A 27,923-nucleotide genomic window follows, 5' to 3' on the forward strand; every position below is an offset into this window, starting at 1 on the left:
TTCATAAATTTAATAGCAGATCTACAAGCTCACAACGCGTCGCGATGCGACCCGCTGTGAGCTTGTAGATCTGCTACTTTCAAATCAGTCGCAGTCGCTTCTTTTGGGCTTGTTTTCATAGAACTGGTGGCTTATTTCTCTCTCGGTGTCACGCAACCTGGCAACCCTGGTTCAAACGTTCGGCTCTCAGAGCAGAGCGCAGCTTTGCTAGAGAGGAGAAAACATTATATATTATATTATAGTATTATATATTATTATAACTGTATGGTTGCATCGGTTTGGTCCAGGGGAGAACATCTAGATTCTATATAAAGTGTTTCATGGTCCAGAGAGGAGAGAAGAACAGAGAAGCGGAATAAAACATAGAATAAGTTCCAGCAACAACAGCCAGGCCGACAGAGGGATGACGGTGCTGCAGGAACCCGTTCAGGTGAGCTCGTTGTGTGGGGAGACTTCTTACTACAGACCGCTGTCTGAGGCTGGAGGCCTGCGGGGATAGGAGGCTCCTAACCCGGCTGTTACTACAGCTACAGACCAATGTCTGAGGCTGAGGTCTGCGGGGATAGGAGTCTATCCCGGCTGTTACTACAGCTACATACCGCTGTCTGAGACTGAGGCCTGCGGGGATAGGAGGCTCCTAGCCCGGCTGTTACTACAGCTACAGACCGCTGTCTGAGACTGAGGCCTGCGGGGATAGGGGGCTCCTAGCCCGGCTGTTACTACAGCTACACACCGCTGTCTGAGGCCTGCAGGGATAGGAGGCTCCTAGCCCGGCTGTTACTACAGCTACAGACCGCTGTCTGAGGCTGAGGCCTGCGGGGATAGGAGGCTCCTAGCCCGGCTGGGAGTGTTACTAACTACAGACCGCTCGCTGTCTGAGGCTGAGGCCTGCGGGGGTAGGAGGCTCCTAGCCCGGCTGGGAGCGTTACTACACACCGCTGTCTGAGGCTCAGGCCTGCGGGGATAGGAGGCTCCTAGCCCGGCTGTGACTTGTTACTACAGACCGCTGTCTGATGCCCGCCGAGGCTTAGCTAACGGGTTAGCATTAGCATCAGCTAGCTGTCCGTGTTGTTTATTTATTGTTGTTTTGTCTATGGGTTGTGTACGTGAGGTAGTGCACGTTGCTGTCAGTGTGTGTGTGGTCGTGCACGTTGCTGTCAGTGTGTGTGTGTGTGTGTGTGTGTGTGTGTGTGTGTGTGTGCGTTGATTGAACAGTGTGTAACAACTTCATGTCGAAGCTAGCAGCTAAGCTAACGTCTCCCTGCTAGCCAGTAGAGTAGACTGCAGTGCATCTAGTATTATTACTGCTGCTATTACTAAGATGAAATACTGCTACTATACTAATACTACTACTGCTAGTCAATAGACTGCAGTACACATAGTATTATTACTGCTGCTATTACTAATACTAAATACTGCTACTCTACTACTCCTAGCCAGTAGATTAAAATGCAGTACACATAGTATTATTACTACTGATATTACTAATTAAATACTGTTACTACTACTAATACTACTGCTAGCCAGTAGACTGCAGTACGCATAGTATTATTTGTACTGATATTACTAATTATACTAAATACTGCTACTACTAATAATACTACTGCTAGCCAGTAGACTGTGTACATCTTATAACTAACTGCTGCTATTTATACTAAAACAGTGGTTTTCAAACCTTTTCATGTCAAGGTCCATTTATTATTTAGCTTTTGAGCCACAGACCACCATTTGATGACATTTAGCCTCTCAAGCCCATTTGAGCCACGGACCACCATTTGATGACATTTAGCCTCTCAGACCCATTTGAGCCACGGACCACCATTTGATGACATTTAGCCTCTCAGACCCATTTGAGCCACGGACCACCATTTGATGACATTTGATTTAGCCCCCCACTCAGACCCAAAACTAAAGAAAATGTTGTCATTGGATAATATTTTGTCCACATTTCCATGCTTTATTGATGTTGGTACCATTTAGAGATAACAGGCAAACGATTATCAAAATAACAATTCTTCTACATTCTATAATTGTGCAGACTTCTTGTAAATTAACTGATGCAGATGTTTAACAATAATTTAACTCTTGAGAGAGTAAAATGAAACACCACCTCTCCATTATTTAGCTGGGGACCACCCAAGGACCACTGGTGGTCCCTGGACCACTGGTTGAAAACCACTGTACTAAATAATAGTAATACCAATAGCCTACTTGTATTAAAGTTGTAATCTCATGAACCCAACATTTAATACTTTGATGTCACCACACATTTATGATGTGTGGTGAACTCGACTTGATTGTTATGTGTGTACACACATGTATACACACATGTGTGTGTTTACATATGTGTATGTGTACACACATGTATACACGTGTGTGTGTGTGTGTGTGTGTGTGTGTGTATACACCTGTGTATTGTTTTATTTAGCTGCCAGGGGCAGGTGGGCAACCCTTAGTGTTTTATTGAGCTGCCAGGGGCAGGTGGGCAACCCTTAGTGTTTTATTTAGCTGCCAGGGGCAGGTGGGCAACCCTTTAGTGTTTTCTTTAGCTGCCGTGGGCAGGTGATTCTTTTTTTAAGTGCTGGAGTTTGGAAGCACTCGTCGTAAGTCACTGAACGGCCCTGCGTACCACCTGTTTTGCACATAATGCAGGAGGCAGCAGCGCGACCCGTTAAAAAAAACGAGTGCTTCCAAACTGCAAAAAGAATCGCCTGCATAGAATTTCTTGACAGAAAGTAGCTCATAACATTTTTATGAAACAAAAGCTCGGCAGATTGAAAGAGGATAATTCAAGCTTGGCGTTTTGAGTTTAACGTTGTTTAATACAAGCAGTAGGGAGTCAATGGAGGGTATTGCAACTCTAGATTAATCCCATTATAAAAAAATCTAGAGTTGCAAATTGTGGTTAGGCTTATTTAGCTGCCAGGGGTAGGTGGGCAACCCTTAGTGTTTTATTTAGCTGCCAGGGGCAGGTGGGCAACTCTTAGTGTTTTATTTAGCTGCCAGGGGCAGGTGGGCAACCCTTAGTGTTTTATTTAGCTGCCAGGGGCAGGTGGGAAACCCTTAGTGTTTTATTTAGCTGCCACGGGCAGGTGGGCAACCCTTAGTGTTTTATTTAGCTGCCAGGGGCAGGTGAGCAACCCTTAGTGTTTTATTTAGCTGCCAGGGGTAGGTGGGCAACCCTTAGTGTTTTATTTAGCTGCCAGGGGCAGGTGGGAAACCCTTAGTGTTTTATTTAGCTGCCAGGGGCAGGTGGGCAAGCCTTAGTGTTTTATTGTCCTCACTAGTATAGTAATGTGTAGTGTGTGTGTGTGTGTGTGTGTGACTGTGTGTGACGTTACATACAGGCTGCGGTGTGGCAGGCTCTGAACCACTATGCCTACCTGGATGCTGTGTTCCTGGCCGAGAGACTATACGCAGAAGGTGAGAGAGAAAGAGACGCACACGCACGCACACACATGCACTGTGTTCCTGGTCGAGAGACTACACAGAAGGTTATAGAGACACACACACACACACACACACACACACACACACACACACGCGCACACACACATGCACTGTGTTCCTGGTCGAGAGACTACACAGAAGGTTTAGAGAGGCACGCACGCAGACAGACAGGCAGAGAACACTTCGGCTGTCCTGATTGGTCCAGGGGAAAAATAAACTGTAAACGTGTCTGTATTCATTGCCTATATAGAGACACATGGGGACTACACATTTCACGCCCCCAAATGAGACAGCACTTCTGGTCCGTTTCAACGCTGTACTGCAGCTGCCTATGCAATCCCTATGAGGGGCATCATAAAATACCCTCATTTCACTGGTTCATTACTGAGGCTGTAGCAATTTTGTTTTTGTGCTCCAATAAAGTGTCTCATAGGACTATGTGACAGCCAGGTATAGTCTGGTGACCACCGGAGAGACGTGTGACAGCCAGGTATAGTCTGGTGACCACCAGGTATAGTCTGGTGACCACCGGAGATACGGGTGACAGTCAGGCAGGTATAGTCTGGTGACCACCAGGTAGTCTGGTGACCACCGGAGAGACGGGTGACAGCCAGGTATAGTCTGGTGACCACCGGCGATACGGGTGACAGTCAGGCAGGTATAGTCTGGTGACCACCAGGTAGTCTGGTGACCACCGGAGAGACGGGTGACAGCCAGGTATAGTCTGGTGATCACCAGGTATAGTCTGGTGACAACCAGGCAGGTATAGTCTGGTGACCACCGGAGAGACGGGTGACAGCCGGAATGTAGACGGCACCCCGGGAGCAGTATGGGTTAGTGCCCCAGCCTGTGTCCTCCGTGAGGAGGAAGCCCAAAAACCTCCGATGAGGCCTTTAGGAGGGCCATTCGAGCCGCAAGTGGAGCCTGCAGTGCTACCGTTGCCCAGGTGGAGCCTACAGAACCATTGCGGCTAAAGAATCCACCCCTCCTGAATGAAGTGTCTGGTACTGGGAGTCTGGTGCAACGCACAGGTCCTCGCTGTACTCCTGGTGAGAGCAGGAGTGGACCTGGTGAGACGTAGGAGGGGCCCGGACAGGTGGCGACCCACAGAGCCTAGTCCCTCCTCATGCCAGAATTTTACCTCTCAGTCCCGGCATAGTAGTTCCGGAGAGTAGTTCCGGAGACCCTAGTGGGTCTGATCGAGGGTAGCTCACTGAATTAGAATATTTAGTAAAAGTTCATTACTCTTTTTAGTACATTGAGTACATTGTGCTTCAGTATGTTGACAAGCTTCATGAAGATGCTAATTTTCCATTCCAGCTAGATTTGGCACCTGCCCACAGAGCCAAAACTACTAGTCACTTCTGTACTGACCATGGTATTACTGTGCTTAACTGACCAGCCAACTGGCCTGACCTGAACCCCACAGAGAATCTAGGTTGTATTGTCCAGAGGAAGGTGTGAGACATTAGACTGAACAATACAAATTAGACATGGTAACGCCCCGCCTGCCTCTGATTGGCCTACAGACACTGCCCGTCTTGACCAGAGCCTTAGATATTCAGTCCAAATGCGGCTCTCCTACATAGGCTACGCACTGAGCGTGGGGACAACCAACTGGGACAAGTCCTGGACCGGAAGTAGGCAGAAATGCATTGGACTCTGGCAACAGCCCAGCTTTAATTATATAAAAATCCCTTTCTTTTAGATTGTTTTGTAGTAATAGTACTAAATCTGGTATATTCACACTGCATTTTTAATGTAATGTTCATCAATATACACTGTCCCGACCAAATAAACGAATGAAATAAAAACATAAACATTACGAGACTTTAGTTGTTACTGTACAATACTTTAAAACAGTTGTCATGTTGTAAAATAGCTCTCATTTGTGCCGCCTTCGTTGAAAACAATGTATTTCCAACTCCAGCTTGGCTCAGTTCAGGCTGCATGAACAGAGCTCGAGTGCTGGGTTTCTGCCCCCTCTATATCGCAACTCTTCTATTAGATGGCTCTGGTCTTGACTGTCCACTGAGGTGGATATAGCTATGCTGCATAGTCTGATCTCTGCTGCGAGGTGGTAGAAAATAATTCAAGTACTGTATAAGGTATGATACAAGAGAACTGCCTGTAACTTGTAAGTTTTTTTTTTGTAGAAGATGCAAACTAATATTGTTTATGCCGTTTGCTTTGATGGAATAATTGATTGAACATGTACGCCTTAATATGATTTGATTTGGGTGTGTTCTAAATAAAGTGTTTGTGTTGATTATTGTGTAATTTATTTGTATGTGTAAATGTGAAACATTATTGTACTGTAAAAAGGTCTGTTTTCCCTTCACCTTTATCCTTTTTAGTATAATAGTATTAGTTTACTATAATTAGATTAATACACCATAATCAACACTAACATTTTATTCAGAAGTACACACCCAAATCAAATCATAGTACATCGTACACGTGTGTTCAATCAATTATTCAATCAAAGCAAACGGCATAAACAATAATAGTTTGGCTCTTCTACAAAATTAAAACGTTCAAGTTTGTTACAAGGCTGCATTCTGTCAGAGGCAGGTGGGGCGTTACCATGTCTATGCTCAGTGTTGGTAGGCCAATCGGAGGCAGGCGGGGCGTTACCATGTCTATGCTTAGTGTCGGTAGGCCAATCAGAGGCAGGCGGGGCGTTACCATGCCTATGCTCAGACGCACTAGATATACGTATACGCGTATCCATTCCTGCTATTCACTTGTAGCCCCGCCCCTACCTGTGTGCTCTGCTCTACAGTAGAGGTAGCTCCGCCCCCACCTGTTAGCTACATGTGTTTCAGTGCATTCAGAAGAAGCGTTGTACCTGTTAGCTACATGCTAACAGTGTTTTCCATGTGTTTTCAGTGCATTCAGAAGAAGCGTTGTACCTGTTAGCTACATGTTACTACCGCTCAGGAAAGCCTTATAAAGCGTACAGACTGCTGAAGGCTCACAGCTGTTCTACACCTCAGTGTCGCTACCTGCTGGCCAAGTGCTGCGTAGAACTGTCCAAGTAAGTACACACACTTGCGCAAAAACGCACGCACGCACACACACCAGGGGGGCAGTCAGACAGATATTTTGTGAAGCCACTAAGGAAATCGGGACTTCCTGAAAGTTCATATAATGGCCTGTTGTGGCGCTGTCATTGGGCCCAAAACAACCCATATCTCCATAGACTGTATTACCTTAATAAACATGGTCATGAATACTTTCTGTTTAAAGTTTCATTTCTCATGTCTCTCATTTTTGGAAAATTATGGTCTCATTTATTAAAAAGATGATCATAAAGTTGCGTATGTTCTGAGGGGCGTGGCTACCGTTGTAGTCTATGATCGGGAGCCACCCCCCGTTCGAGTCAAAATAAAAATCAACAAAGAAGAAGGGGGGGGAAGTCCCGCCTCGTTGTCTGGGCCAGCCAATGGCCAGCTGGGCCCAAACGGATCTAGAAAGATGGCGATTTACAATTCAAGGACTGACTGGCTTCATCTTACGTCCATATCAGACCCGGAGAATGCTTTGTCCATATTTCTTTACAGTCTATGACGCACACACACACCCTTCTACTCCAATTGTAGTTCTAAAACTGAACCTCTGAATTACATATTGTAGTTCTGAACTACAATTCTTATTGTTTTGTTTCATTCCAGATTAGCTGAAGGTGAGCAGGTTTTAGTGGGAGGATTTCTCAATATATTGTATTTATGTTGTATTGTTAATATTTATTTATATTGTATTAATATTTATTTATATTGTATTGTTAATACTTATTTTATTGTATTGTGCATTAACAGACTAGCTGAAGGAGAGCAGGTTTTAGTGGGAGGCGTTCTCAAAATATTGTATTTATATTGTTATTATTGTTAATATTTATTTTATTGTATTGTGCATTAACAGACTAGCTGAAGGCGAGCAGGTGTTGGTTGGAGGAGTTCTCAACAAACAGAAGAGTCATGAAGACATCGTGACAGAGTTCGGAGATTCTGCATCTTTCACTTTATCTCTCTTGGGACACATTTACTGGTAATCTATCACTATCTGTACTGGGACACATTTACATCTAATTACTGTAATAGTATCACTATCTGTACTGGGACACATTTACATCTAATTACTGTCATATATCACTATCACTATCTCTACTGGGACACATTTACATCTAATTACTGTAATAGTATCACTATCTGTACTGGGACACATTTACATCTAATTACTGTCATACATCACTATCTCTCCTGGGACACATTTACATCTAAGTACTGTCATATATCACTATCTGTACTGGGACACATTTACATCTAATTACTGTAATAGTATCACTATCTGTACTGGGACACATTTACATCTAATTACTGTCATATATCACTATCACTATCTCTACTGGGACACATTTACATCTAATTACTGTCATATATCACTATCTCTCCTTGGACACATTTACATCTAATTACTGTCATATCACTATCTCTACTGGGACACATTTACATCTAATTACTGTAATATATCACTATCTCTACTGGGACACATTTACATCTAATTACTGTCATATATCACTATCTCTCCTTGGACACATTTACATCTAATTACTGTCATATCACTATCTCTACTGGGACACATTTACATCTAATTACTGTAATATATCACTATCTCTCCTGGGACACATTTACATCGAATTACTGTCATATATCACTATCTGTACTGGGACACATTTACATCTAATTACTGTCATAGATCACTATCTGTACTGGGACACATTTACATCTAATTACTGTCATATATCACTATCTGTACTGGGACACATTTACATCTAATTACTGTCATAGTATCACTATCTGTACTGGGATACATTTACATCTAATTACTGTCATAGATCACTATCTCTCCTGGGACACATTTACATCTAATTACTGTCATATATCACTATCTGTACTGGGACACATTTACATCTAATTACTGTCATAGTATCACTATCTGTACTGGGACACATTTACATCTAATTACTGTCATAGTATCACTATCTGTACTGGGACACATTTACATCTAATTACTGTCATACATCACTATCACTATCTGTACTGGGACACATTTACATCTAATTACTGTCATATATCACTATCACTATCTCTCCTGGGACACATTTACATCTAATTACTGTAATAGTATCACTATCTGTACTGGGACACATTTACATCTAATTACTGTCATATATCACTATCTCTCCTGGGACACATTTACATCTAATTACTGTCATATATCACTATCTGTACTGGGACACATTTTAATCTAATTACTGTCATATATCACTATCTGTACTGGGACACATTTACATCTAATTACTGTCATATATCACTATCTCTCCTGGGACACATTTACATCTAATTACTGTCATATATCACTATCTTTACTGGGACACATTTAAATCTAATTACTGTCATATATCACTATCTGTACTGGGACACATTTACTGGTAATCTAATTACTGTAATATTATCACTATCACTACTGGGACACATTTACATTTAATTACTGTCATATATTACTATCTCTACTGGGACACATTTACTGGCAATTGTTATTGTAATCTATTAGTAGTAATGACACGTATCTCTGCCTCTGCAACGTTCATGTACAGTGTAACACTGCACTGCAGCGGGAAAGTAAATTTAAGATTTGAGAAAATGGCAATATAGTAATCGTTCAAGGTTTTTATGATCCTCAGGGCCGATTCATACTCCTATTTTAGAGCCGAATAAAAGTCGGTTCGGCTCTGTAGAGCCTACAGTGTGACGTCATTTGAGGTCCGGGGGTGGGGGGCTCTATGGTGCTACTGAAAATTTCTAACGAGCCGAAATCATTTCAGCACTACAGCGCCGAAACCGATGGCCCTTAGGGTCATCCAAATAACATTCAATATAGTAATCGTTCAAGGTTTTTATGATCCTTGGGGTCATCCAAATAACATTCAAAATGGATTATTATATAAATTGTGGATCATGGTAAATTCAGTTCAATAATTTCAAAACATGTTCGACAGGAACTGTAACCAAATAATTGTACATTGGACAATGCTTTTTATAATTATCTCTCTCTCTCTCTCTCTCTCTGTCTGTGTGTGTGTCTATGTGTGTGTGCTACAGCCAAACAGACAGACAGACTAAAGGCTCGGATTGTTTCCAGAAGAGTTTGACCCTTAACCCCTTCCTGTGGAGTCCTTTCCAATCCCTCTGTCACCTAGGTAACCATTATTATTATTGTCTCCACCAAGCCAAAGACGTGGCATCCTTAGACTCACTATATTGAGAAAGGACACAATCATGTCATGCTCCGCTGGTCCTGGGATGCAACACTTTACTCAGTACTGTACTCTAATGTTCTTGAGGGTTGCTAGCCCCTCCTATATACAGGTTTAATGTTGTTGAGGGGTGCTAGCCCCTCCTATAGACAGGTTTAATGTTGTTGAGGGGTGCTAGCCCTTCCTATAGACAGGTTTAATGTTGTTGAGGGGTGCTAGCCCCTCCTATAGACAGGTTTAATGTTGTTGAGTGGCGCTAGCCCCTCCTATAGACAGGTTTAATGTTGTTGAGGGGTGCTAGCCCCTCCTATATACAGGTTTAATGTTGTTGAGGGGTGCTAGCCCCTCCTATATACAGGTTTAATGTTGTTGAGGGGTGCTAGCCCCTCCTATAGACAGGTTTAATGTTGTTGAGGGGTGCTAGCCCCTCCTATAGACAGGTTTAATGTTGTTGAGGGGCCCTAGCCCCTCATATACAGGTTTAATGTTGTTGAGGGGTGCTAGCCCCTCCTATAGACAGGTTTAATGTTGTTGAGGGGTGCTAGCCCCTCATATACAGGTTTAATGTTGTTGAGGGGTGCTAGCCCCTCCTATAGACAGGTTTAATGTTGTTGAGGGGCCCTAGCCCCTCATATACATGTTTAATGTTGTTGAGGGGTGCTAGCCCCTCCTATATACAGGTTTAATGTTGTTGAGGGGCCCTAGCTCCTCCTATAGACAGGTTTAATGTTGTTGAGGGGTGCTAGCCCCTCCTATAGACAGGTTTAATGTTGTTGAGGGGCCCTAGCCCCTCCTATAGACAGGTTTAATGTTGAGGGGCCCTAGCCCCTCATATACAGGTTTAATGTTTGTTTTTCCTTAAACAAATACTAGAAGTAGAGACTGGCACAACACTGTAGAGCTCTAGACTCTCATGATGTTAGATAGGAGAGTGTAGAGCTCTAGACCCTCATGATGTCAGATAGGACACTAACGGTGTGCTATAATTGTCTTCCACTGATTCCAGGTGAGAAACCAGATCCGGACCAGGTGTTCAGACTCTCCTCTCTCCAGAACGTAGCCCCGCCCCTTCCTGCTATCACCCCCGTCCAGAACCCCTCCCATAGGCTGGACACTGCCTTGATGGAGACGCCCCAAGATACTCTGGTACCTATTATTACCTGGTACCTATTATTACCTAGCCTCGGTTCCAGGCTTACTTATCTGCGAAAAGAAAAGCCTGGTCACAACCTAAGGCAGAGAAGCTATCGGCGGTTGTATTCTCCGGAATATCAGATGTATTTCCCCCGGATACGATATTTTCCCGACCAATCACAACACTTGTTTCATTCGCGGAGAATGTAAACTGATTTGTAAAGCATCAACGTCATTTCCTTGGGCGATACTTCCGCTAAAATCCCGCACTTCCGCTGATAGTCTTTTCAGTTAAGGTCTTGCCCAGAGTGATTATTACCTGGTACCTACTGGTACCTATTTTTACCTGGTACCTACTGGTTATTCATATATTTACTCTTTGTCTTTCCAGGAGTTGAATCGTCTCAATCTAGAATCTTCCAACGCCAAGCTGATGTCTGATTCGTCGGTCTCCTACATAGACTCCTCCCTCATCACCCCGGATACTGGCTCCCTATTGGCCAACACTGTCACGCTGGGCTCCACTGGATCCCTATTGGCCAGCAAGCAGAACAAACCCAAGAGTGGGCGGAGCTTACTGGGAGGGACGGCCGCGCTCAGCCCTCTTACACCCAGGTCATTTACATAATTCATTATTCATGTAATTATAATATTTAATCAGCCCTCTTACACCCAGGTAATTTACATAATTCATTAATTATTCATATAGTTATATAATATTTAATCAGCCCTCTTACACCCAGGTAATTTACATAATTAATTAATTATTCATATAGTTATATCATATTTTAGCCCATTCTGGGCGGGAACCCCTTTTGGTGTCTTAACTAAGCATTATGTTCAAGGTTGAAGGTCTTTATTAATGTCCCAGAAGAGCAATTAGGTTTACAGCATGAGTAGTGGTTTAAAACATACAGACAATACAAACAACACAGGACAATGTTGAGTCTGAAAAACAAAACATCTCATATGGAGTCCCACAAGGCTCTGTACTTGGGTCCAAACTGTTCATAATTTACATAAATGATGTATGTGAAATATTGGAAAACTTAAATTGCGTATTGTTCGCGGATGACACAAGTCTGTACTGCACAGGGGGGAGCCTCGAGCAGCTCCTGGACACAGTAGAAAAAGAGCTTATAACTCTGAAAAAATGGTTTGATATTAATAAGCTTGTAGGTCTGCTATTTTTGACGTCAGGCCTACACCCAGGTATTAACACGGATGCCGGCAGCATCTTTCAAACTAAACGAGCAGATATGGCAGATTTTACTCTGAAAAGCCCTCACTTCTCCAAAACACCGGGAGGCATAATGCCCTCCCTTCTGTTCCCCCCCAACACCGGGAGGCATAATGCCCTCCCTTCTGTTCCCCCCCAACACCGGGAGGCATAATGCCCTCCCTTCTGTTCCCCCCCAACACCGGGAGGCATAATGCCCTCCCTTCTGTTCCCCCCCAACACCGGGAGGCATAATGCCCTCCCTTCTGTTCCCCCAGAACCGGGAGGCATAATGTTCCATTCTGACCTCGCGCTGGTCACGCTAAAGTGTTTCATCATTGGAGGGGGAGGAGGCTCCACTTCGCTTTATTTCTTACTCATGATCGGAGCTTCCGTTGCTCCAGACTATCTGATGGAAGCATTTGTATTTTACTCATGATCAGAGCTTCCGTTGCTCCAGACTGTATGACGGAAGCATTTATATTTTACTCATGATCAGAGCTTCCGTTGCTCCATACTGTACGACAGAAGCATTTATATTTTACTCATGATCGGAGCTTCTGTTGCTCCAGACTATATGACGGAAGCATTTATATTTTACTCATGATCAGAGCATCCGTTGCTCCAGACTGTACGACGGAAGCATTTATATTTGACTCATGATCAGAGCTTCCGTTGCTCCAGACTGTACGACGGAAGCATTTATATTTTACTCATGATCAGAGCTTCCGTTGCTCCAGACTGTACGACGGAAGCATTGATATTTGACTCATGATCAGAGCTTTCGTTGCTCCAGACTGTATTTGCATTTGGACATTGCGAGAGGCACCTGTCGAGACTAACCTCAAACTGAAATAATGTGATGTGAGAACAGCTGAGATCTTGTAGATCCGCTCGACTCCCAAGCAGGAGTTATACCAGATCTACAAGCAGCAGATCTTCAAGCAGCAGAGTTATACCTCGCCATACAGCAGACCGCGTGCTGAAAGTAGCAGATCTACAAGCTGTGAGCTTGTTGTAGAGCTGCTATATTCAGTGTACGGCCCCCGTCCTCAGACAACGTATACATTGGGCTCATGTGGGGTCGTGTAGTTCATGTGGGGTCGTTCTAATGACTGTCCTACCAACAATAGTGTCGGAACTAAAGCCTGTACCCGTTCAGGTTGACTGACTGTCCTGTTGGAATGTGTAGTTCTACTGTGTGACTGTCCTGTTGGGATGTGTAGTTCTACTATGTGACTGTCCTGTTGGGATGTGTAGTTCTACTGTGTGACTGTCCTGTTGGGATGTGTAGTTCCAGATTGTGACTGTCCTGTTGGGATGTGTAGTTCTACTATGTGACTGTCCTGTTGGGATGTGTAGTTCTACTGTGTGACTGTCCTGTTGGGATGTGTAGTTCCAGATTGTGACTGTCCTGTTGGGATGTGTAGTTCCCTTTTTACCTCCTTTATGATGAATTCCTGTTCTGTTCTTTGACTATATAGTCCACTCACAGTTAACAGCCTTTGTATTGAGTTGTGCTTGAAATGTACTGTGATTCTGCAAACTGTTAATAAATATTTCAATCAATCAAAGGTATCGGCTAACACAGAAATTGAGGTGTCCCAAAAAAAGTGTATCGGGACATCCCTTATTATTATTATTATAGAACTATATAAAGTCATACTTTATGTTTGTACTTTATTATTGTGTAGTTTTGGGATTCTGCCCCTGGAGCCGAGCCCTGGAGACCCCTCGTACCTCCAGAACTACACTGATGGGTCCTTAGGCAACAAGAAGGTACACACACACACACACCCCTCGTAACTCCAGAACTACACTGATGGGTCCTTAGGCAACAAGAAGGTACACACACACACACACCCCTCGTAACTCCAGAACTACACTGATGGGTCCTTAGGCAACAAGAAGGTACACACACACACCCCTCGTACCTCCAGATCTACACGGATGGTTCCTTAGCCAACAAGAAGGTGCACATGCACGCACACACACATTCACTTTCTTTCCATAGAGAGAGAGAGAGAGAGAGACTTTATTGCGTTGTGTGATATAAGCATAATAAAAGTAGGCTATATAAATTAGGCTATATTGTGCGCACCTCAAAAGCTATAGTTAATTTCTCTCTGTGCATGCCTGAATGCACAGACTGCTATGAATGACGTTGACAAAAATGTATTTATTTATATGTGGACTGAACTGAATATGTAAGTCAGAGAGACTACCTAATTCCTGTTATAGTGTCCGTTATTTGCAAAGACCGTCGGAGGAGGGACTGTCGGAGGGGGGGGTGATTTATACGAGCAAAAAGGAACGCGGGCTGCGGGCAGGTCAGGAATTCCCTTCACAGTCATATAATATAAGTGTGCGCATCCTGGCGCTGCGGCTTATTCACTATTTCAGGAATAAATAGCCTTGCACATGTTACCAATACATACACATTGGCCTCGGTTACACGCACACAATTATGAATTGTCTATTCTGTAGACTGTACGGCTCTGTTTTCGGAGTTCCAGTGATCCAGCTGTGTGACACTGTATTGTTCCACCACATTTGCTTTGGCAATGTAAACGTATGTTTTCCCATGCCAATAAAGCCCTTTGAATTGAATTGAATTGATGCATGTCATTAGTGATCGCGGAATGTGCCGTCGCTTTGAAATGACAGCGTAGTACATTCCGATTCTAGAGGCAAATCCATTCCACCACTCTGTCCTCGCATCGAATCCTCTCCTCCTCGCTGGGGGCGGAGCTAAGGAGCGAGTGGAGGACGCGAGGGGAGTGAGCGAGTGTGAAAGTTTCGGTATTGGAATTTGGCTTATACTACCTAAAGTAAAATCCTTTAGTGCTCATTTTATGTGTCCAGGTCTGTGATTGGTCGGTTTTCTCTCAGTCTGTGTCCAGGTCTGTGATTGGTCGGTTTTCTCTCAGTCTGTGTCCAGGCCTGTGATTGGTGGGTTTTCTCTCAGTCTGTGTCCAAGCCTGTGATTGGTGGGTTTTATCTCAGTCTTTGTCCAGGTCGAAGGTGTTCAGTCAGAGCGGAAACAGCAGAGACGTGCTGCCGATCCCCTTCAACCAATCACAGTCCACAGCTCCACACACCAGGTAATTATCAACCAATCACAGTTTTAGGGGCGCTATAGAGCCCCTCCTATATACAGCTTTGAGGGTGCTAGCCCCTCCTATCCTATATACAGCTTTAAGGGGCGCTAGCCCCTCCTATATACAACTTTGAGGGCACTAGCCCCTCCTATATACAGCTTTGAGGGCGCTAGCCCCTCCTATATACAGCTTTGAGGGCGCTAGCCTCTCCTATCCTATATACAGCTTTGAGGGGCGCTAGCCCCTCCTATATACAGCTTTGAGGGGCGCTAGCCCCTCCTATATACAGCTTTGAGGGGCGCTAGCCCCTCAAAGCTTGTATCGCTTTTGCCCCATGCATGGGACTTTTAGATTAAAAAACTATCGGTTGGAAGCATTGATAAAAGCATGGTTTTGTGCTATAGCGGAGGGAAACATTCCATATGGACATGGAGCTACAACAACTTTGAACGTTAGCTTCCATGCTAGGCATGCTAGTTGCTTTAATATGTCACCGCCGCTGCTGTGATTCATTTAGCATATCACCACACGATGCGAGACATGCAGGCAGCCAGCGTGGAAGTCAACGTCAGTCTCCTGCCCCATGGAACCTCTCCCTCCGATACAGAGCTACATTATGACGCCGTGAGAGGTTCCATATGGGGCTAATAGTCAGTTGGACTTGGACCCACGTCGGTCCAACCCACAGTCCACACCTGCCCAGATAAAACGGTTATGGCACATTAAATAATTTTGGTATTGTTGGTATCCTTTGAAGCAACAGATGTTTTCTAATGGTCAGGTTGCTGCCCAACCCTGTGGAATGTAGTATGCACTCCCCAAAACGCTCTCATTCCACCATTTTTATTGATTTTATTCCTTCGTCTAGTGTTCCCCCTAATACATTTGGGTTTATTTGTTTTCTCATGCCACCCACATTTGAGTAGACTACCTGCAGTGCTGCACTTGTTTTAAATGATATGTTTTAAACAAGTTGTTTATCTGTTAAGTAGTCTAGCACACAACTTTTTATAAGCTTATGTAGTCACTATTCATTGATTCACTGGTATACCAAAATCCATTTGAAAATAAATATCGTTCTCAGGTCAAACATTCATTCCACAGGGTGGCGCTACCCACACGTTTAGCTGTGTTGCTCATTCCACAACGCTGTACCTCGTTGTAAAGGTGACCAATCAACGATAAAAATGATATAATATACATTTATATATTATTTATAACCGACCAAATTTGTGAGTGCGTGCTAGCCTGTGTATCAGTACAACTCTTCAGGTGTTGAATTGTGTGTGTGTGTGTGTGTGTGTGTGTGTGTGTGTGTGTGTGTGTGTCAATCAGTACAACTCCTCAGGTGTTGAGTCCGACTCTATCCGCTCCTCCCAACGTTCAGCCCAGAAGATCTTCTAGACTGTTTACCTCAGCAAGTTCTACTGCTAAGGTACTAGCACACACACACACGCTCGCTCGCACAAACGCGCTCGCTCGCTTACACACGCTCACACATGCACACACACACACACTAAGGTCTCAGATGCACTTGCCCATCAGACAAGTACAGGTCATGCCAACTTTGTCCATTATAAAATGACACTGTAGCTATGAATGACGTTTTTACAGTCACACTTGTTATTTAATATGTTGTAGCAACAGTGCAATTGGGCAACCCTTAGTGTTTTTTTTAGCTGCCAGGGGCAGGTGGGCAACCCTTAGTGTTTTATTTAGCTGCCAGGGGCAGGTGGGAAACCCATAGTCTTTTATTTAGCTACCAGGGGAAGCTGGGCAACCCTTAGTGTTTTATTTAGCTGCCAGGGGCAGGTGGGCAACCCATAGTGTTTTATTTAGCTGCCAGGGGCAGGTGGGAAACCCATAGTGTTTTATTTAGCTGCCAGGGGCAGGTGGCCAACCCTTAGTGTTTTATTTAGCTGCCAGGGGAAGCTGGGCAACCCTTAGTGTTTTATTTACGTGTGTGTGTGTGTGTGTGTGTGTGTGTGTGTGTGTGTGTGTGTGTGTGTGTGTGTGTGTGTGCAGGAGAACAGCAAGAAGTTAAAGATGAAGTTTCCCACTAAGATTCCAAACAGGAAGACCAAATGTAAACCCGGGAAGACCTCGGGTTCCAACCTGAACGAGAGTCTAGACATCCTGAAGCTGGACTCTAGTCTGTCTGACATGAAGGTCCCTCAATACCAGAGTCTGAGTCTACAGAAAGCTGCTACTGGTAATAGGGCATTCACTTCTAGTCATTTTTACTAGTTGACAGGTTGCCTAGTTTACTAGTCGACTAGTTGTTTAACTACCTATTATTTTTATTTTTTTGGAAATAAATATTTGTACATTTCAAAACTGTGTACATTAATGACTATAATCTACCTGATATTGAGGTCTACAAAATCGTGAAAAAAAAGAACTTTTTTAAACTAGTCAACTAGTACCAACAAGGTCGACTAGTGGATTTACTAGTCGACTAGTAAACTAGTCGACTAGTAAACTAGTCGACTAGTTGCTTTATGCCGTAACTGGTAACTATTATATACTAGACATGAAGGTCCCTCAATACCAGTCCCTGAGTCTACAGAAACCTGCTACTGGTAACTATTATAATATATAATATAATATATATACTAGAGACTCTTCTCTGTCTGACATGAAAGCTCGTCAAGACAAGACCCTCTGCCATTCCTGACTTAATAGTAGCACAGATTTAATTTACCACTGAAGTTATGGACGTTTCTCCATATGGATCATGGCAGCGTCCAAATCAATGAAATCATAGGAATAGTGTTAGTCACTGGACCCTAGTCACCTAACCCTCTAAATGGAAGGTTGATTACACCATGTTACCACCTACACAACCTACTACCACACATTACCACCTACACTACCTACTACCACACATTACCACCTACACTACCTACTACCACACATTACCACCTACACCACGCAACAGGTAGGAATAGGATGGAATGGAGTCATTTTGTTGAAGGCACTAATTACACCACGCAACAGGTAGGAATAGGATGGAATGGAATTATTTTGTTGACAGGGAAGGCAGCCATAATTGTCAATAAAAGTTCTTATAATGAATTGCATTTTTGTAGCGCTTTTCCAAGTGCTCAAAGCGCTTTACAATGGTTCATTCATTCATACATTGGGAGGTGAAGCGGCAAACAGTCGACGCCAGCGTCCTCACTTCCCACAACCACACACCAATGGTGGCAAGCTCACACCGACCAACTCATTGGAGGCAATCTAGGGTTCAGTGTCTTGCCTAAGGACACTTCGACATGTGGCCAGGAGGAGCCGGGATTTGAACTGCCGACCCAGGGATCATTGGACGACCTCCTCTACCTCCTGAGCCACAGCCACCCTTATGTTTGGTTTGCTTGCTTTAAATTAGACAGCGCTGCGGAACATTGCTATGTTTGTCAATTAGAGATTTGAGAGGATTTATTTGTCAAAGTTAACCCATACAGGCGTGCCAATGCAAACACTTGACTTCTAGTAGTTGATGTGTGTGCATCTCTGTATATATTGTGTGTTTTACAGATGGTCTACTCAGCGTACTAAGGGATCTGGGTAAAGGCTACCTGGCTCTGTGTTCGTACAACAGCAGAGAAGCGGTCAGCGTTCTCTCCTCTCTGCCTTCTCACCACTACAACACGGGCTGGGTGTTGAGTCACATCGCTACAGCACACTTTGAACTGGCCGAATATCTACAGGTATGCACACACACACACACACACACACACACACACACACACACACACACACACACACACACACACACACACACACACACACACACACACACACACACACACACACACACACACACACACACACACACACACACACACACACACACACACACACACACACACACACACACACACACACACACATACACACATAAACACTCTAGAACACAGGCTGGGTGTTGAGGCTGGCTGAACACACACACACGTCCTTCTAACATTCATTAGGACTATCAGTCACCAGAAGCAGAGACGTGTGTTTTCAACCAGTCTAACATTCATTAGTACCGGTATACTAATGTTATTTTCTTTCAGGCAGAGAGGCTGTTCAGTGAAGTGCGTCGCATCGAGCCGTACAGAGTCGAAGGAATGGAGATTTATTCCACGACTCTCTGGCATTTGCAGAAAGATGTAGCTCTGTCCACGCTGTCCAAAGACCTGACCGACATCGACAAGAACTGTCCTGAGGTGAGGAAGTCACTTTATTAAGGGTTAGGGTTAAGTTTTCTTTTTTTAAGGTCTGTGTGAAGTTGCCCGAACGGCCAAGGCTCCAAGAACAGTCAGAAATGCAGTTTAAGGGTATTTATTTCTCCCCCAAAACTCCTCCACCAAAGTTCAGTACAGGTTCAACAGGACAATAACAATAATACAAAAAAATGAAATAAACACTTGAGCAAACACTACTGAACAAAACCCATATGGATAAGAGCTCTCTTCAGGCTGTACCTCACACAAGGCCCTGTAGCTCTCCCTCAGGGATGTTACCTGTGTCATCGCCCACTTCTAACTAACTAGCCTGTCCCTGCAGCCTCCTTTAAATAGGAGTGGATCCTACCACTGGGCACAGACTCAATTAGCACATTTCTTCTCAAATACTTCACTAATATAAATACATCCATCAACAACACCTTGAATAAAAAGTGACCTAAACATTCTCAATAATGTGTTACAATTAAACAAGTATATATCAGAATGAAAACTCAATGACAATTACTCAAAGCATAAGGAGAAACACCCCTCTCCTGCATAGCACTTGGCCACTTCCTCATCAAGGGAAATGCCACCAGCAGTGCAGGAGAGACAACAAATCAGTGATTACACTTTCAATACACAATTTTAAAACAGTCTTTGCATGTTATAGGTTTGTGTCTTTGTATATAGGGCACGGGTTACCCCGTGACAGTCTGGTTTTTATTTGGGCTGTGGCAATCATTTTGAAAAAAAGAATGAGAAATAACTTAAATTGTTAATTTTTTGGAACCATGAACTTTAGTTCAAAATGTTGAATTATGAACTATGAACTGAACAAGTTCATTTGAAAATGTTTAAACTGTGAACTGAACTAGTTGGTGAACTTTCCCAACACTGTTTATACATGCTAATCTAACATGCATCATAGCTATGGTCACAGCTATGGAGAAAAACAAAAATGATTCAAGTGCGCCCTCAAGTGGTCAAAAACCGATTTTATGGGCACGGTGGCACAGTTGGTTGTGCTGTCGCCTCACAGCTAGAAGGTCCTGGGTTCGATTCCCGCTGTGGGAGCTGTGGGTGCTGGCGGCGTGTTTCCTCCTCCAATGCCCATACCCGAAGGCGGGGTTGGTGAAAGGGCCTTTCTGTGTGGAGTTTGCATGTTCTCCCCGTGTCCCCTAGGGTAGGTACCCTCACAAAAACATGCAGTAATCCTGGTCTCTAAACTGCCTCCCCCTGGCCAGCCGGGGCGCCTGATGGAGGGGGAAGGAACTGGTTGGAATAACGTGTTCCTTCCACGCGCTACATCCAACCAGGGAAACTCCCCCCTGTCAGGTGTAAAGGAGCAACTTGGACACTCAAGCATGAAGGAAGCATGAGTTAAGTCCGTTGCTCTCCCCAGGTTGGCGGAGGGTGTGTAGAGCCCAGGATCACATTAGATGATTGACACGGGTGAAAAATGGGTTACAAAATCGTGGGATAAAAAACGATTTTACTGTTACATCCTTAAGACCAGGCCATGTACAGTTGATCATTGTGTGTGTGTGTGTGTGTGTGTGTTTGTGTGTGTGTAGTCATGGTGTGTAGCAGGTAATTGTTTTAGTCTCCAGAGAGAACACGACATCGCTATCAAGTTCTTCCAACGAGCAATACAGGTAATTAATTAATGCAGGTAATTAATTTGTACAGGTAATTTGATTAATTACAATACAGGTAATTGTGAATGTTGATGTGATGGACTTAGCGCCCTCTTGTGGACGCCAGACTTCGGTGCTCTATTCTCTCTATAATGGCAGTAATAACTCTCTGGCTCCCTCTCCAGGTGGACCCCAGCTTTGCCTACGCCTACACTCTGCTCGGACATGAGTTCGTATTAACGGAGGAGTTGGACAAAGCCTTATCCTGCTTCAGGAACGCTATTAGAGTCAACAGTAGACACTACAATGCCTGGTAATTTCTAGTTTGTTCCATGTTCTCCCCGTGTCCCCTAGGATAGGTACCCTCACATGTTCTCCCCGTGTCCCCTAGGGTAGGTACCCTCACATGTTCTCCCCGTGTCCCCTAGGGTAGGTACCCTCACATGTTCTCCCCGTGTCCCCTAGGGTATATAGATAAAGATATGAGGAATTATAGTTAGACAATACCTTGGCAAATGACTGTGTGTGTGTGTGTTAGGTATGGTTTAGGGATGATCTACTACAAGCAGGAGAAGTTCAACTTAGCAGAAATTCACTTCAAAAAAGCTCTGAGTATCAACCCTCAGTCGTCAGTGCTACTGTGTCACATTGGAGTGGTACGTATGATAATTATATTCATTATGTTAATTATAACATACTATACATATTATAATGATATTTAAAAGCTATCAACTCAGAGCAAGTCGGTACACTTTATCTCTATAGTCATGTGATCAAGACGGATCTGTCCGATTGTTATTGGATTTGTTTGTCCATCAAGATTGATGTGTGTGTGTGTGTGTGTGTGTGTGTGTGTGTGTGCGCGCGCGCGCTCAGGTCCAACATGCTCTGAAGAAGTCAGAATGTGCTCTAGAGACTCTGAACAGAGCGATCAACATCGACCCCAAAAACCCTCTGTGTAAATTCCACCGAGCCTCCATCCTGTTCGCTAACGAGAAGTATAAGGTAAATATATATACTGGTACTATTACTACTACTACTACACATACTGTATATATACAGTGTTGTCCCTGAACTCGTTCAAAGAATGATCGTTCACGAATGCGTTCATACTTTGGGTGAACGTGAACTGAACGTATTGTATTTCTGCCTGATGAACGTCATTGTGAAAGCATTAATTTCTGGCGTGTGTGAATGTCACTTTCTCACGTTCAACTTCGTTCAATAGTGAGTGTTTCCAAACAGCCTTCCAGGCGAAATCCCCCCCTAAAACAAACCCTAAACAGGCCTTAATATCTAGCGGAATCTACTCCACCAATAAGTCCTTATCCGACACAAATTAACTAATCTTTCTCAGCCGTACAATTTCACTGATCCTGTCATGCAGGCAGACAGGCCGCAGACACAGAACATCCCGACTCCCGACGCAAACACTGATGAAACTTGTTGTTTGAGTAAACATAATGTGCCACGAAAAATAGCTTCCAATAGCTTGTTATTTTTGCGTCGAGGAGGTTTGTGTCCATATCTCCTTGAACGGACAACAAAAGACATGTCCCTCCGGCTCCCACAGTAATGCATGATTTATTCTAGGGATGCACCGAAAGGGAAATTCTTGGCCGAAACCGAATACCGAATATAGGAAAAAGTTGGCCGGAAACCGAATACCTGAATATGATTAATATTATATATATTTTTTCCTACCATTGCTGTCATGGCCGTACCTTAAAGCTACCTGATTTATGGCTATGGTTATGGCAAACCTTAACTTAAATAATAATCACTATTATGGGTCCATAAAACATTTATTCAGCTGTTTTGAGTGCATTAATTGCATACACTATTCGGTGATATATTCTCTGCCTATTCTATTCTTCTTTGTTCCGTGCTGAAAATAGCTGATCTACAAGCTCACAACACGTCGCGTCCTGAGCTTGTAGATCAGCTATTTTCAGCATGCAGAGATATGCAGGCTGTGAGAACATTTAGAAACTTTTGCCTTCACAATAAAAGCATGCAGCTTTCACAAGTGTGCCTATAAAAAACAAGGACAATGATTAAGAATTCGCTGGCATTTCACATTGCAAAAGAGCAATTATTTCCAAAATGTAAAAAAAATGATAAGGAATTAATTTGGATAATGGTAATGGAGATATTGTAAAAGTTGCCACTTTATTAATCCCAAAGGTTGGAGTTCATTCCCAATAGCAGACTTTATTCCTATGGGCTGTGGCAATAATTAAAAAAACATGAACTTTAGTTAACATTTTTGAATGATTCATTTTTAAATTTACAGAAATGAGGAATACCTGGCAAATGACATACCGTTATTGTGTGTGTGCGTGTGTGTCCCTCAGGCTGCACTCCAGGAGTTGGAGGAGTTGAAACAAATCGTTCCCAAAGAGTCTCTGGTTTACTTCCTCATCGGCAAGGTAAGATGACCTTTGACCTCTAACCCATTTTGGGCGGGAACCCCTTTTGGTGTTTAAAGCATTATGTTATACTTTAGCTATTGAAAAATAGCAGATCTACAAGCTCATAGCGCGGCCGCGCTTTGCCCTCTAGGGTGATATGTACTGTTACAAGACTGTTATCTGCCCTCTAGGGTGATATGTGCTGTTATATGACTGGTATCCGCCCTCTAGGGTGATATGTACTGTTACAGGACTGTTATCTGCCCTATAGGGTGATATGTACTGTTATCTGCCCTCTAGGGTGATATGTATTGTCCTAGGACTGTTCCTCTAGGGTGATATGTACTGTCCTACTAGGACTGTTCCTCTAGGGTGATATGTACTGTCCTAGGACTGTTCCTCTAGGGTGATATGTACTGTCCTAGGACTGTTATCTGCCCTCTAGGGTGATATGTACTGTTATAGGACTTATACTTCTATAGAAGTATAGAAGCATCTTCCAGAAGCATGAACGGTCTCAGTTAAATGTCCTTGAACAAATGTCATGATTTCTTCAGCTGAGTCGCCCTAAAAATAAACACCATTACATTTTCAGTCTTTAGATTATATGTTGCTTTATTCCATCCTGACCCTGATGACCTTTGAACTCTGACCTTTACAGGTGTATAAGAAGCTAGGCCACACCTACCTGGCTCTGATGACTTTTGAACTCTGACCTTTACAGGTGTATAAGAAGCTAGGCCACACCCACTTAGCCCTGATGAACTTCTCGTGGGCGATGGATCTCGACCCGAAAGGAGCGAACAACCAGATCAAAGAAGCCATCGATAAACGATACCTGCCTGACGACGAGGAGCCAATCACAGAGCAGTATCCATACGACTCAGGTACGAGGTCAGCCAATCACTGAGCAGTGTCCGTACCACTCTGGTACGAGGCAACCAATTAAATTGCGAGGCGGAGTAAGTTATATATTAAATTATTCATTTTTAATTGGGCAGAGGGCGTTTGGTAGCCCGCAGCGCCGTTTAGATGAGAGTTGTGACAACCTCGTTCACTTCATGGGGCTTCAGTCCAATTGATGATATGCACACGGCTGCCATCTTCCCAGCATGGTGCTACCTAGGTGCACAGGGCTGCCATCTTCCCAGCAAGGTGCGACCTAGGTCCTTCCCATTGACAGCCCATTCATCCAAACAGAAAAGTCCTCTCTGATTTTATTAAATAGCGTCAAACTCACCAACATTGCAGCTGTACGAAAAGCTTGAATTATCCAAAGTGTTTGTTTAAGACAAATCTAAGTGCTGGAGTTTGGAAGTGCTTGTTGACTATCACTGTTGACTAGCCCATGTGTACCAACTAGAATTTGCACATAATGCAGGAGGTAGCAGGACGTTGCTTTACTGATATCGAGTGCTTCCAAACTCTTGACACTTAGAAAAATAATCATGAGTAAAATATAAATGCTTCCGTCATACAGTCTGGAGCAACGGAAGCTCTGATCATGAGTAAAATATAAATGCTTCCGTCATACAGTCTGGAGCAACGGAAGCTCTGATCATGAGTAAAATATAAATGCTTCCGTCATACAGTCTGGAGCAACGGAAGCTCTGATCATGAGTAAAATATAAATACTTCCGTCATACAGTCTGCAGCAACGGAAGCTCTGATCATCAGTAAAATATAAATGCTTCCGTCATACAGTCTGGAGCAACGGAAGCTCTGATCACGAGTAAAATATAAATGCTTCCGTCATACAGTCTGGAGTGACGGAAGCTCTAATCATGACTAAAATATAAATGCTTCCGTCATACAGTCTGGAGCAACGGAAGCTCTGATCATGAGTAAAATATAAAGCGGAAGTGAAGCCTCCTCCCCACTTCCGTTTTGTCTTTTCAGTCGCCCAAATTTATCCCAAGATAAATATAAATAATCTAAGCATATATAGCTTGTTGCTTAGCAGAAGGAAATAAGGAAAAGAAATGTAAAGATATATATATAATATATATATATATATCAAATATATATTTTTTAATGTAAATAGCAGCTCCTTTACTCAGATTTAGGGAGGTGAGGTATCAGACTCTATATAGCAGGGGTGCCCACACTTTTTTGACTTGAGAGCTACTTTCAAAGTGACTGTCTCAACAAGATCTACCTACCGAAAACATAATATTAAACCATTGCTGAAACTAGTTTAAATATGGAATAGCGGCGCTGGTGTTTTCTCGCTGCGCAATACTTTTCACCCTGTATCAATCCAGCCGATCTGAATGACTCGAGCTACACAACATTATCACACACTATAGTTGTAACATATTATGCCCCGATCACGTTGTTTTGCTTCCGATCTGATTATTTGATTTTGAGTATCTGCCGATAACGATTTCCCCGATCCAATATTTATATTTCATAAGAACATGTTTATGCCAACATATCACAACAGTACAATAACCCAAAATCACAGACAATATCCAGTCTAATATCATGATATGGATTATGGATATAATATTGTGGCCTAATTGTAATCCATCTACAACCTAGTGAGCTTGCAGATCAGCTATTTTCAATGAACACAGTTAGGGTGCGTTCGGAAATGCGCAATGAATGTGGTCAGTTTGTTGAGTGTGGTGGGCGGTGACGTCACAGAGTGCGTTCAGTATGCCTTATTTACGAACAACCACAGCTGTGAAGCATTCACACCGATTCACACCGGACAACCCCAGCTTCAGGGTAGGGTCGCTCATTGCGGGCACTCGACACAACTGGTGCGCAGCACACTGGATTTTCAAACGCACCCTTAATGTGGAGATTAGATTACCAAAAACAAACACCCGAAATACATTATAGGCTATTGTATTGTTAACAAGTGTTCCTCTCTCTCTCTCTCTGTCTCTGTCTCTCTGTCTCTCTGTCTCTCTCATCCCAAGAGACTCTGGCTCATTGTCTCTCTCTCTCTCTCTGTCTCTCTCTCTCTGTGTGTGTCTATGTCTCTCTACCAGTAGCAGACGTGGAGGAGAGCAGCATGACGGACGCAGACGACACCCAATTACAAACCACAGAGAGCGATGATGTACTTTAAGACTCCGCCCCTCCGGTCCCACCGCAGCCAATCACAGTCCTTCTAAACTCTCATTGGTTCAGACCGGTCGCTAGGCAACATTAGCACAGAACTCCGGTTGCTTATTGGTTGGTTCTAACAGGAAGTGGAATGATGTCACAGTGTAAGCCCCTCCCCCTGTGCTCTGATTGGCTGAACTGCTGCTCATTCTGTTTCATGTGGAGGTTGTTTTTTTTATGTTTTTATCGTTGTCATGGTAACGAATTCTGATCAATAAAATGTCTGAAACCCTGACTGTGGTGTTCTGTTCTGATGCTAACGTGCTAACTAGGCGGTTTGCGCCTGACCGTAGTAGATCTACAAGCTCACAGCACGTCACGCCCACGACACGCTGTATGCCCAAAGGGCCTCCAAACGGGGAGCGATGTGACGCAGATATAGTTCATTTTCAATAATACCTGCGTTTTTGCTCGGAGAAGTCGCGGTGCGACAACGCAAGCGTGTTTACGTGAGCGCGGTGCCGTGAATTTGTTGCGTGCGTGCTGGTTACGCTCGCACGTCTGCAACTCACCAGACCTGGATTCTGTTTAGCTTTTTCGTTTTCACTTGCGTTGTCGCGCCACTCTAGAGCTGACCTGGAGGAGACCTGTGTTGATCCAGACCCTCTCGAGCAGACCTGGAGGAGACCTGTGTTGGTCCAGACCTGGAGGAGACCTGTGTCGATCCAGACCTGGTGGAGACCTGTGTCGATCCAGACCTGGTGGAGACCTGTGTCGATCCAGACCTGGTGGAGACCTGTGTCGATCCAGACCTGGTGGAGACCTGTGTCGATCCAGACCTGGTGGAGACCTGTGTCGATCCAGACCTGGTGGAGACCTGTGTCGATCCAGACCTGGAGGAGACCTGTGTCGATCCAGACCTGGAGGAGATCTGTGTTGATCCAGACCTGGAGGAGACCTGTGTCGATCCAGACCTGGTGGAGACCTGTGTTGATCCAGACCTGGAGGAGACCTGTGTTGATCCAGACCTGGAGGAGACCTGTGTTGATCCAGACCTGGAGGAGACCTGTGTCGATCCAGACCTGGTGGAGACCTGTGTCGATCCAGACCTGGAGGAGACCTGTGTTGATCCAGACCCTCTAGAGCAGACCTGGAGGAGACCTGTGTTGATCCAGACCTGGAGGAGACCTGTGTTGATCCAGACCCTCTAGAGCAGACCTGGAGGAGACCTGTGTTGATCCAGACCTGGAGGAGACCTGTCGTTGTGGCGCCCTCTCTGGAGGAGACCTGTGTTGATCCAGGCAACAACGCCTGCGTTCCTCGCTTCCCGTTTGCAATGCCCTTTAAGCTGTGAGCTGAGCTTGTAGAT

At 44.0% G+C, this 27,923-nt stretch overlaps 1 protein-coding gene across 2 annotated transcripts; it reads left to right on the forward strand.

The window, feature by feature from the left end:
* The first annotated feature begins 186 nt into the window (after window positions 1-186).
* On the forward strand, window positions 187-26,849 carry cdc27 (cell division cycle 27). 2 transcript variants are annotated; one of them, XM_083779334.1, is made up of 20 exons: window positions 187-430; window positions 3,348-3,423; window positions 6,343-6,490; window positions 7,375-7,500; window positions 9,615-9,712; window positions 10,776-10,915; window positions 11,295-11,518; window positions 13,817-13,901; window positions 15,129-15,226; window positions 16,559-16,658; window positions 17,249-17,435; window positions 18,764-18,936; window positions 19,288-19,440; window positions 21,018-21,098; window positions 21,266-21,393; window positions 21,619-21,736; window positions 21,957-22,085; window positions 23,438-23,512; window positions 24,219-24,381; window positions 26,497-26,849. In XM_083779334.1, exons 1-20 carry the CDS (start codon window positions 404-406, stop codon window positions 26,574-26,576), a joined length of 2,409 nt encoding a protein of 802 aa, XP_083635460.1. In that variant the 5' UTR covers window positions 187-403; the 3' UTR covers window positions 26,577-26,849. The 2 variants fall into 2 exon arrangements, with proteins under 2 accessions (XP_083635460.1, XP_083635461.1); XM_083779335.1 differs by having other exon boundaries at window positions 26,500-26,849.
* Window positions 26,850-27,923: the final 1,074 nt, after the last annotated feature.

The sequence above is a fragment of the Protomyctophum parallelum genome, assembly GCF_964188405.1.
Source record: "Protomyctophum parallelum genome assembly, chromosome: 13".
Classification (NCBI taxonomy): domain Eukaryota; kingdom Metazoa; phylum Chordata; class Actinopteri; order Myctophiformes; family Myctophidae; genus Protomyctophum; species Protomyctophum parallelum.

Bases quoted from the DNA above. Each gene is read 5' to 3' on its own strand.
- cdc27 (XM_083779334.1), top strand. From the start codon at position 404: ATGACGGTGCTGCAGGAACCCGTTCAG. The intron at 10,916-11,294 runs GTACCTATTATT...TTGTCTTTCCAG, and splicing joins AGACGCCCCAAGATACTCTG to GAGTTGAATCGTCTCAATCT. The intron at 15,227-16,558 runs GTAATTATCAAC...TGTGTCAATCAG, and splicing joins TCCACAGCTCCACACACCAG to TACAACTCCTCAGGTGTTGA.